Source organism: Emydura macquarii, unplaced genomic scaffold (assembly GCF_026122565.2).
Source record: "Emydura macquarii macquarii isolate MOO-44397 ecotype Brisbane River unplaced genomic scaffold, CSIRO-AGI_Emac_v2 contig_1027, whole genome shotgun sequence".
NCBI lineage: Eukaryota > Metazoa > Chordata > Testudines > Chelidae > Emydura > Emydura macquarii.
Window position 1 is genome coordinate 18,746,347 of NW_027131164.1, and position 12,483 is coordinate 18,758,829.

At 36.8% G+C, this 12,483-nt stretch overlaps 1 protein-coding gene across 1 annotated transcript in view; it reads right to left on the reverse strand.

Annotated features, from left to right (window-relative positions):
* Positions 1–10,690, reverse strand: part of TPO (thyroid peroxidase) — a 76,341-nt gene extending 65,651 nt beyond the window's left edge. The window contains exons 1-6 of the mRNA XM_067544885.1: positions 10,597–10,690; positions 9,945–10,029; positions 6,110–6,138; positions 5,611–5,624; positions 2,778–2,848; positions 39–208 (exon numbers count right to left, since the gene is read on the reverse strand). Of these exons, the coding sequence (XP_067400986.1) occupies positions 39–208; positions 2,778–2,848; positions 5,611–5,624; positions 6,110–6,138; positions 9,945–10,029; positions 10,597–10,690 (463 nt within the window). The remainder of the gene's footprint in view (positions 1–38; positions 209–2,777; positions 2,849–5,610; positions 5,625–6,109; positions 6,139–9,944; positions 10,030–10,596) is intronic.
* Positions 10,691–12,483: the final 1,793 nt, after the last annotated feature.

Below are 12,483 nucleotides of genomic sequence, written 5' to 3' on the forward strand. Positions count from 1 at the left end.
GCAATCAACAGGGATTTCTGTCTGTGTGTTATATTTACCACTTGGATGCAGTGAGCGTTTTTGCTTCTGGTGAATTTTTTCTTTCAACACTTGCATTGAAGTTTTCATTCTTTCAGCTGCTCGGAAAATATCTTGACGTTTTTGTTCAGGAAATTTTGAAAAAGCCAGCAGCAGAGCAGGAGCAATTATTCCCCTACTTCGGAGATTTCTATAAAACAGATAAAAATATGTATTTTTAAAGTGTAACCTTTAAATATACTGATATTTGTAATTAGGACTTAAATGGAAAAGACTGAACCTGGGAAGCTTTTTATCATCTTTCGATATTTGTTAAACTTATTTATATTCATGTTAACAAGGGACAATGCATTCCCTGCCGTATCTCCTTTGTATGAAACTTGTTCATAATTATATGCAAAACTCTGTCCAGATAGAGAAGAAAACACTCATGGTCTGAAACTACAATACAACAAATTATAAAGAAAGTACACATACTGTAAATCATCTGACTTAAAACATTGTATTTTACGAAAGAATCCAACATGTAAGCTAAGATTTTTTGAAGCGTAACAGAAGTTTTCCAAATATCTATTTAGTTGTTCAGTTACTCCACAAACGGGAGAAACATGAAAAGCTGTCATGCTATCATGCTAATGGACAACAAATTAGACATGACTTTGCAAAGCAATATGACAACAAAACAGGCCCATGAAATTTCTAAGGCATCACGTAGTAACAAGAAAGTGGTAATCTTTCTGGTGAAACCACACTCTGAATATTGCATTGAAATCTGTGCCTCATTTTTCCATCTTAGCTGGAAACACCATCTCTTGGGATGGTTAAAACTAGACTGAAGAAAATGCTAAAGATATTCAGTGGAAAATAATATTGCAGTAATAGTCTGTAATTTCTATGGCTACATCAGAAATAATGCTGCAGGACAGAGGACAGAAGGAATGTCACTCAGCATCTCAAGTGACAAATAGTTATCAAGAATAGAAGGAAATATAGGAATAAACTTTGCCAGAAGAACTAAATCACTTCCCTTTTGTGTTTATTGTGAGTTAATGATGCCCTGAAGCAAAATCTGTGTTTCATAAGGATAAGAAGGGCTACCTTGTGGACAAAATACTAATCAATGCCAAATAAAATAATCATGATGTAGCATTAACAGAACAGTGAATCCTAATGGTAGGTTTGGTTTAAATGTCGCATTTAACATCACAGACAACTCAAGACATAAAATATACAGTAAAGTGGTCAATCAGGAAACAGCCCACTCAATCATCTTGAGACCTCAGACAAGTGTCTACTATAGTAAGAAAAAAATATCCACAGAATGAGTAGCTCTCTGAGTTCCAATTCACTGTGCACCTGCTCACATTCTATCAATGAAGTGCTGCAAATGCTATAACAAGGAGCTTTCACAAATATTTAACCATTTAGGGTTTGGTTCCATAGCAGCCTAAAGTCAATGAAAAGGCTCCCATTGATTTCAAAGTGTTTTGAATCAGGTCCCTACAGTGAGAAAAACCCCTCAAGGCAAGGCAAGCCAAGCTCAAGTTGGTGATGGGTTCTGTAGGCTCAAAACATATAGTCTGGATGGAACTCCGGTGTGCCACACTGTGTTTCACGTAGACATAAATGCCCAATCTTCCAGGACTTATGTTCTCCAAGCTCCACTGCAGAGGAGTCCTGAATGTGAAAGGACAGAGGATCAGCTGGATCCTGATTAGAAACAGGCAAAAAATTTTGACCAAAAATTTTTGGTGAAAAATGTAGGTTTGGTAACACCAAGAGGTTTCACAAATTATTCATTTAAGGAAACAAAAAACCAACCAACCAAAAAAAAAAAAACCACCAGAAAAAAATCAAAATGTTTCATATTTACATTTTCAAAATTAAATGTTTTGATGTTTCTGGTTCAAAATAATTTTTTTTATTTGAAATGTCCTTTAATTTTATTTTAAAATGTCAAAAACATATAAGAATGCTCAAAATAAAAATTAAATATATTCAGCCAAAACATTTTTTTCTCTAACTTTTTCATTTACCAAAACATTCAAAAGGTTTGGTTTTGGTCTGATTCAAAATGATTTTTTTCCCTGATATTTTGAAATTATCAACTTTCCAAAAAATAAGTTATTTGCTGAGTTCTAGTCCTGAGCGGGTAATCCACAACTTCACTTACTGTTGTGTAATGCAGGAACAACTCCACTTAAGTAAAATGGATTACATAGACATAAAACCAGTGTATGAGAGAGAAAATTTCAGGCATGAGATGTTTAGCTGTGAGCAAAGTTGCCTAAATTCTAAGTGTCTGAGGTAAATGGAAAGCTAGAAACTTGCACAAGTTACACTTATTTTTCAGTTTCTCAAATATCAGTTCATAATTACTTTAGCATTCTCACCAGGCAATATTTAAATATAGATGGGCAATTTTCAAAACAATTTTGATGTGTATTTGCCACACTTCTTCAGTTTCAGACATGGTAGCTTACTTTTGCCTTGAACTAACATTTATTGAAGGCAGTGTTTGGAAATTCCTAACCTGCATTTAAGCCTGAGCTACTTTATACCCATCAGGAGATATCCCAGATCAGTGAAGTTTTACAGAATATTACGGAAAACTCATTTAATTTTTGGACATCCCCTTCAGGACTTGAGTGTCAGTAGCAATGTTTAGTGACCTTCTGCAACAGTAGTTTCATATTTGGGGCATATAAATTGATTTTCCACTTCCCAGAATATACAGATGGTTCCTTTTGTCCCCTCACCTGGGTATACAGAAGCACAAGCAGCGGACAGCAGCTTGTAAGGCATCTGAAGTGGCAGCATCTGGAACAGGCTTTTCAAATGAGGTTATTTTCCCACTTCGTTAGAACTAAGAAACTAGTCTAGCTCCTGTGCAGTACATACTAGATAAAAGTATTTATTTTTGACTGAAGACTCTGAGCTGTTTTTAATCTGTCATTAAAACTCAAACACTTTTAGGAATGTCATCTGTCTTTTTTCCCCCAGATAAAATGTACTCTGCTTTCTTACGATGTTCTTCCACATTGAAAGACCCAACTTCAATAATTCCTAACTCTTGCCTAGTTCAGAAAAAACTCATCTATTTTCATTAGAATTAAGCCAAACTCAAAATATTCAGTATTTAGGTTCAGTTCAGATAAGTATCCTTCAGTTTAGGGCTCATCTAAAGCTTGACCAAACTAAATATCTTGAGTTTATACCAAATGGGGATGGAAATCTCTTGGGAAGAATCTTTCTTAAAAGATTTCTAGCAGGGGTAGATTAAGGTCTTCTGGGATGTTTCGCTTCATCTGCAGTTTCTCTTTACAACAAAAATTTAGGATATTTTACACACTATACCCATTCCTTTTACTTTTCTTCATGTTATTTTTCTTAACGTTTGAACATAACTTTGTATCCACTGATTAAATGGAAATTACATATGCTTCTTTTTTGATTATTCTGATGCAAACTCATTGATGAGTTTGAAATCTAATTTCTCGATGAGATGACTGTTAATGCAAAGGAGAGCAAAATCATTGGGAGAAGTTTCACTCCTTGTGTTAGCCACAGCCAGTGTTTACCTTGGTGCATCAAAATGAATATTTAGCATTTGTATTGAGAGGGGAGAGAATCCCATTTCTGTACCTGGAAAAGTTGACACCAAAATACATGTTCTAAAAGCTTTGTACATTTCTCAAATGCCACTAACTTTACTCTTTGAATCAAGACACTACATCTCTTTGCAGACAGATATCACAGTGAAACAAATATTATAAGTAGGGTTGATCAAAAAATTCAAATGAAATATTTTTCTGCAGGAAAAATGGATTTTTTGTCATAACTGAAATTTTCTGCAGGAAAAGATCCTTTTCAGTAGAACTTTTCATCCGGAAAATCTAAATGAAACACTTCGTTTAGGATCAGGTCAACATTAATGTCAGAGATCTGGTCACGGTCCCCCCCTGCTGGACACTTGCCAGACTGCTGTAAAAGGATACAGGCTCTGAACCCCATGTGCCCTTAGCTTGCTGGGGGTTGGCAGAGTTTAAGCACTGTCCCTAGCTTTGGGCCTGTGGGCACATATTCCAGGTGAAGACCTCATGTCTGACACTCCTCTTGGCAGGGGGGATCCTACAGCAAAATGGCTAGATCATGAAACTAGTGCTGTGTCCTCCCAAGCCTCTTCAATAGCTCTTGCATGTTTTCCAAAATCCAGCTGAAGGTGTTAGCCTTCAAGTTTACAGTTTACCTCTTCAGAGGCAGGTAACCATGAAAACAAACAGATACAAAGACATCCTTGGCCGAAGATTGTAAAACACTGTTGTTTTTTACTTAACGGCATGAGACATGCACAGATATATACATAATAATGAACACATCTATATGCATTTCCCTGCCTCAGTGCCTTACCACTCTGGAGAGTTCTTTGGGTCTGTGCAGAGCCCTCTGAGGTGCCCAGGATCTTTACCCTGCAGGTCACGACTTCTCTTCGGAATCATGCAGTCTTTTTAGCTCAACTGGCTTTTGCTGACTTTGGTTGGTCCTTCAGTTAAACTGCACATCTTCCCCGCACTATGAAAGCATGCCTGTCTAGTCCTCTCTACTGCCCAAAGCTTTCTGTCCCTCCAAAAGCCTCATCCTTTGTTCCTCCTGTGAATTCTTTTTAAACTTCTGCTTTTTCCCCTCTTTTCCTTTGTCCTATTTGAGAATTTTCCACTCTTTCCATTTCCCTCTTCCTGAAGAGAAGTTGGTGGAGCTAGCTTCAGCCAATCTCCTTAGCATACCCATTGTGTGGTCAGAGGACTGTCATTAAAGTGAACTCTCCATTGTTCCTGGTGTGATAGGTAAATGCTATAGCCTAGGTTGGCAAATGGTGGATTCCACATCTACACAGAGGCATTCCCTGATACAACAATTTTATAACAACAACCTCATAACATCAACCAGAAGTCATACATTCTACAGACAGATTCTTCAGATCATCACAATTAAACTCTGTTTCTGCCTAAGCTGAATGAATTGACCATTAATCTCCATGGCCTTGCACATTATGTTGTCCTTTACACCTGTACAGAGGGGTATAAAAGTCTACCATTCTGGTTTAGTAGCATTTTATACCCACTTTGCACAGGTGTAAATACTTGCACAAAATGGATGGGAATAGAAAATCAGGACCAATATCCCTGAAACTGGGTTTGGAACTCTCTAATTTACAGATATGGTCTTTTCCATAACTTGTATTTCTAATGTTTTGATTAGATCCACTTGTACTGTATGATTTTATTTTGTGGGCCATAGTGCAGTGACATTTACGTATATTAATTACTTTTAAAATCTATTTTGCAGTGTATGTTAAGAAAATGTGTGTATCTTTTAGAAAAATAAATTTAAAATAAATATATTTTCTGTGACTGCCATTGCATTTTCATTGGGTAGGTGTCATCTAGTGGTTAATAGTTGGCTCTGAGAGTCTGGATCCCTGGGTGCTATGCTTGGTTTTAGCAATGTCTTACTTTGGAAAGTCACTTAAACTAACTATGTTTTGATTTATCCTATCTGTAAATTGAGTACAATAATGTTTACCTAGGACACAGATTTTTGTGTAGCTTGATTAATTGATTATTTGAAATATTTGAGCTTTTTGGATGAAAGGAGTTATATAAACAAGTGGAACATATAATTATTGCTAGAAATGCACATCCAAAGCCAGATGACTTAAATATAAGGAACTCCGGGAACCCTTTATGACATAGCCAGATATTACAGCTGAATTATATTGTTGTTAGGTTTACTTGTTGTCTAGAGAACCCCACATTTTGGTCAAAGCATAGACAGCCTTTAGGTCATTAACTGTATTGTTCTCTGTTAAAACCATCACATCCTCCACAGCTTAACTTCAACCAGACTATCTTCTTTTTACGCTATAGATTTATCAATTCTTCAATTAGGAAGACTGATAGGAAATGGTTTGTCACAGATGCTTAAAAAAATGAACAAAAGTACCAAATAATAATTGCTGACAGTAAGGTACAAATTAATTTGAGAGATTTCTCATGGAATATACTGAGTCTGTTTCCCCACTGCTTTGTACCTTGAGATAGTTTCTTGGATCCAACAGAGCTATGGTTGGCCAAGACCTAAGCTAGGGAGAGAATGAGGAGACAGCCTGGTTTGGTAGATTGGGCTGTGAATCAGGAGATGTGTGTTCTATTACTGGCTTGGCAGTGACCTGCTGTGTGGCCTTGTTGATTCACTTCACTTCTTTGTGCCCCTGTTTACCTTCCCATTCTTTGTATGTCTTGTCTATTTAGACTGTAAGCTCTTCTCGGCAGAGACTATCTCTTACTCTGAGTAGTAGAGTGCCTACAATCCTTATAGTGATGCCGAGGAACTACTATAATAAAAATAATACACTATAATAAGTATAATAATTGTGTATAATAATACAGTATTGTGATAATGACAAACTGAAAACAATGGATTCTGCCTTAAAGAACTGATAATCTAAGCATATGGTGAGAGACAACAGATGGGTACAATAAGCAGTCCTGGGGAGCACAAAGTAATAATGAGACAATTATAAATCACAACAAACAGTGGGAGTTGGATCAGGCCCTAAATAATATTAAAATCTGGAGAAGCTATTTCAAAGATATTGCATTTTGCTAGAAATTCCTTAATCAGGACATGCAAGTGAATGAGGATAGACACAAGGATAGACTTAAGCAACAGGCCACAACTTTATTAAATTTAACTCCCCTCCCTGGTGTTATATGCCCTCTCTACCCTTACTAGGCATTTAGTAGGCCAGTACAGGGTTTACAGGGTCCCTCACATATAGTCCATAACTTAGGGTAGACTCTCCACTGCCTACTGCTAGGATTCAGCACACTCTGCTCACCTCACCCTCCCCACTGTGAAGGGGACAGAAGGTATCAGAGAGGGACCTTGGTCTGTGAAGACTTCAAGTCTCCCCTTTCTCCACAGGCCCAAGCTCCACCAGTGAAATCCCAGGTCTCCTTTATTTCTGAGAACTGACCCTTTTGGCCTTTCATCCGCTTTGAACACCGGCCACAAGTTGTGATGAACTAAACATTCATACAAAATCCTAGTATTAAATTTCAAAGTCCTCTTCCTATTTAATCATAGAATCATAGAGTTGGAAGGGACCTCAGGAGGTCATCTAGTCCAACCCCCTGCTCAAAGCAGGACTAACCTCAGTTAAATAATCCCAGCGAGGGTTTTGTCAAGCTGCATCTTAAAAACCTCTAAAGATGGAGATTCCACCACCTCCCTAGGTAACCCATTCCAGTGCTTCACCACCCTCCTAGTGAAAAACTTTTTCCTAATGTCCAACCTAGACCTCCCCCCCACAACAGGATGCTTTGAAGAAAGAAAAACAAAAACAAAAGTACAAATGTGTCAGCCAATTTGGCCCCAATTGGATAAATTCCTTTCTGACCCAAAGCAACCTAAAACACAGTTCCTATATTACAACTAAGGGGAGGGAAGGTGAGTCAGAATCCCCAGGCAAGGGTTTAAATTAATGATGGAGGGGATCAAGGAGCTCCATGGGAAGGAGGGGACTACACCTGAGTACACTCCCTCTTTCATTCTGAAGCTATCTGGTAGATCTAATCAAGTTTACATTTAAAAAGCTAGTAGCATTGAAGATAGCTGTAGCCAATGAGTTTAATGTATTACTCTTCAATAGTTACAGCATTTATAGGTATATGGGAAGGGTCTATAGTAATTCAAGAGTCCAAATAGAGATATTAAACAACCTATCTGAGGAAATGCATTTGTCCATTATGATCACAGTTCAAGTTCAAATGAAGTCATAAATGAAATCTAGTTTTGTTCAATCAGTGTGCTTGCAGATTGGAAACCTAGTTCATGAATTCAGCAAACATAATCTTGTGCTGTTGTACAAGGAATAATTAATAGTTTCCCAATTCCAAACTGAATAGGAAACTTTTCAACCTAGGAATGCATTTCATTCTCATGAGAAGCACTGAACTCATTTGTATTGTATTGTTGCTTCCTTCAGTTATTTATAAGCCAAAGCAAAATGATTTATGTTTTCACAGTACTATGAACTCCATAACTTCCAGAATTTAAAATATGCAGTAAGATTTGTTTTTCTTAGTTTTTACACTTTGTATTGACTAAAGCCATAATTCAATTGCAACATATTTTTTATGTATAAAGAAAATTGTTTAGGTTATTAAACTGCAGATATCTTTGAAGTGACTTGAAAATACTTCTGTATTTTAAGAACTTAAGAACACAGCTGCTTTACAGACTATCAAACAGACCAACAGCCTTCAGTCCAGTATCCTACCTCTGTCAAAGGCCAGGATGTGGTGTTTAACAGGAAAGTCTAAGACACACACATAGGGCCAAATTAAGTCAATAGCAAATCTTCCATTAACTTCTGTGGGACCCATTGGCCCAATGAATTATCCTATATTGTACCAAATTGTGTAATATTATATAAAATAGGGTACATTTCTTATGGACTTAGCTCATGATCATTTTATGCCCTGAACAGTGAAGATTGACAGCCCTGCTATTTTATACTAGTTAAAGTAACTGCAGATGCTATTCTTATTCATATAGAACTAAAGCCTGCAGGTAATGTATACTCTGGCTCTGATCCAGCAAAGCACTTAAGCATGTACTTATACTGGATAAGGTCAGAATGCTCAGCGGCTTACACAATCAAGCCCATAATGTAAAATGCCTACTACCTTTCTAAGCTGTTTTCACCAATAAAACCCTGCCTTATAAGGTTCCAAGGGTTAACAAAATATTCATTTTAACATAATGGGTAAAGAAAATAGGACTTGCTGATTGGTCTTTTCTATCTTATTCATTGTTGTTATTCCCTAGGAAATCTATATTAAGAAGAACGTTGAACTTTGAACATTGCAGCACATTATTATCTATACATTTTGAAGGCGTTTAAGCAGTAAGATGCCCTATTTGAAATGAGCTGGTGGTCTCAGTTTAGTTCCTAATGGATTGGAACAATCAGCAGCACAACTGGCAGTGCTAATAATACTTGACGTTTATCAACTGTAAGGCACTACGCAAACATTAATCAAATAACCTTTACAACCTCCCAGAGAGGGTGGTAAATATTATCATCTCCATGTTATAACTGAAGAAACTGAGACATTAGTAGGTTAAGATGAATGTTTTCAAATTTGGCTGCATACCTGTAGGCCCCAAAATCTATATTTAGGCAGGCAACTAAGTAAAAGTGACCTCCTATTATACTCAGTCTACTCAAAGAGCTGCAAGAAGCTTTCCTGGGATCTAAGAATCTCAAGTCATTTTCACCACATACAGATAAACCCTGTTTGCACGATGACCTCAGGAACATCTACAAATGTAAAAAAAATGGGGAGCTGTAAAACAAATTTTGTTTTTCACATTAATTTTAAATAAGGCCGAGAAACAAAATTTGGATAGCAGAGAAATGTAGATATTTAAAGCTACCTGTACACAAAAACCACTTGATCCCATGCCAAATAGCGGTACATTCTACACTGAATGCCCTCAGCAGACCACCCTGACCAAAGCGTTATTGTATTGCTATCTTCACTGTCTTCTCCTGACACCATCTAGGCTCCAACTTGTTTTGCTTTTGTGTTTTATCTCCCATTTCTATTAATAACTCACCTCTAATCTTCCAAATTTATTCAGTAAACAGTAAGAGCCTCTCCTGCTAAAACTTGCTTAACGTGGACTCATTGGGTGAAATCCTGACTTCACTGAAGTCAAAGGGATGTTTGTCATTACCTTCGAGGGAGCCAAGACATCACCCATTGTTTCTATCTCATTTTGATGCTGATAAAAGATATCCTTATGGTCAAACAGAGGTGCCATTGACGTTAATGGCAAAACTGAAAAAATACCTTTTCAGTGTATGGTATACAGGATCATCCACCATATTAGTTCCCTCCTGGATAGCATTTGGAATGTAGGTGTCTTCAGTTTCTCCTACACATTAAAAAATTAAAAGGTAAATTAGAGGCAACAGTCACCAAAGATTATTGATCATTGAAATATTTATTGAGATATTTTCCTTCATAAAATCCACTTGATATTGATAGAAGGCTGTCTGTAATTTTGTCCTTTGAAAGGATTTCCCATACTTTCTCATGTGGCTAATGTTGAGGGAACGATCCTTTTCCAAAAAGGAACTATCATCATATCTAGCTGCTAGCAGTAATGATGTTATTAATGGGTTCTTCTTTGAGTCTATAACCTCCTTTGGACTGTAACTTAATAGAACCACTGTAGTAAAAACACTCATTCCTAATCACAGGGTACATGAATCAGATATATCACAGGTGCAAAATGTGTTCCTTGTGGTGAATATGCAAAGCTACAAATTTTATTTTTTTAAAGGAAAACAATAGTGGAAAAACTTTCACTGAAGTCAAACGTCTCTTTTCTAGATATAAAAACTAATATAAGCTAAGATGCCAAGCGCTGCCTCTGTGTTTTTGGTTTCACCAATAGTATAATCAAAGGATGAAAAAGGACATTTCATTTGTTACTTACCAAAGAAGACATCTTTGCCTTCCTGAATAAAAGAAAAGAAAAGAGCTGTGCAGGCCATTGTTGCTGAAATTCCCAAGACAATGAACACTCTCATCTGAAGGAATGAAAACATTATAGTGTGTGAAAAAAGGGTATCACAGCTCCTAGAAGAAATGTACGGTATTCACTCTAGATAATTTCCTAAGCCCAGGAAGATGTGGTCTCTTTTAATTAAATATATTGTAAAACATTTGGATATTACTTTAAAGTTTTAAAATACTCATATAGTTAGTTCATTCACTTTTCATTTCATAGTGTTACTGAAAGCCTCCTGGTAAATGTCTCATAAAGTGAAATGTCCATCCCTTTTTGATAGCACAATATGGTTTTACAGCAGTATCTCCATTTAACCCAAAAGTCAGATGACCCTGGGGCAATAGAATAAAATTTTAATATTTTACCACCCATTTTCTACTTTTCACACCAATAACACGATTTCTATGCAACCTGACGTAATTTTCCTGTGCTTGTCATCCAAATTAGGTAATAAATCAGGTTCTTACAGAAACCAAATCTATCTGATCTCTTTGTAGATCTAGGTGCCATCAAGATATCAGAAGTAAGTTCCCTTTGCCACATGAACAAACTTTTCTATTTCAATGCACTGGTTTTGCTGCTGGTACTGTGGCAATGCAAATTCACTTAAGCCACACTAATAGTACCTTTTTCAAATTTGGTTCCATGGCCACAGTTGAAAGATTTTAAAAACATAAGCTCTATATTTTACAAATCTAAAAATAATAAACAAATCAGCTCTGAAAATATTGAAGGAATGAATATTGCTCATAGAAACCCAACAACAGCCCTTCTTGTTAATTTCACAGGATAAAATGATTAATTTTGTTTAGAAAATTGAAAGCAATAGTTTTACAATCTGACCTTTTTTTCTGTTGAGATTATTTTCTACAGTTCTGTACTTTATCGGTGGCAGTAACTCTTCTGAAATGTGAAAGTGAAGTGTTTCCTAAGGATCCTGTAGACAGTATAAACTGGTTCTATGCACTACTACTCACTCAAGTTTTAAGAACTGAAGTGGTGTTGAAGTTTTTTTGACCAAAGCATGTTTATACAAATGTAACAGGTCACATCAATGTTTGGTATGCTTCTTTCTGTCAAGCTAATGACATCAAGTGCTACCTGTCTAGTTGTTTTTATGTTTCAGTCGTCACAGACAATGTAAACTAGGGCTGGGCAAACCCATTCAGCTAAAATAATGTTGCCATTCCCTTGAACCATTCCTGAATTCAGATTTGTTTCAAAGTTCTCAAGTAACCTGAATTTGAGACAGCACTTCTGCATCATACTACACTGTGTGTTTTACCACCTGTACTCTATAGAAAAGCACTCTCATTCACTCTCAGCCAGGGTCCATCAGCCTCCAGAAAGCTAATTTTTGTCCTCTTCTCTTAGCAGCAACTAATTCACTTTGGATGCTACATTTTTTCCTTTAATAATAGTCTTTCTCTATTGCTTCCTTTAAATCCAATATTTCATCTTACAGTACACAATGAAGAAGGGTGTAGGGGACTTTCACTGCACCAATATACAGTGAATTCAAAACCAAAATCAAAATCTGGAGTGGGCTTGGTTTTATCTTTGCAAATCCAAAATTATGATGATTGAGGGTTTGGCTTCTTCAGGCCCCTTCTGTTCATAACCTACCCATAGGTTGTGAAATTATGAGGTGGAACCAAGAGCAGATTTTCAATCTCAGCCATGGACCATTGCCACCAGAGCCAAACAGGATGATGCATGGGGAACAGGGATTGTGCCCTGGCTTGTGATTGAGGGATGTTTGTGTGCTTCAGGATCCTTGAAGGAGTGGGGAAATTATGGAACTGTTTAGGT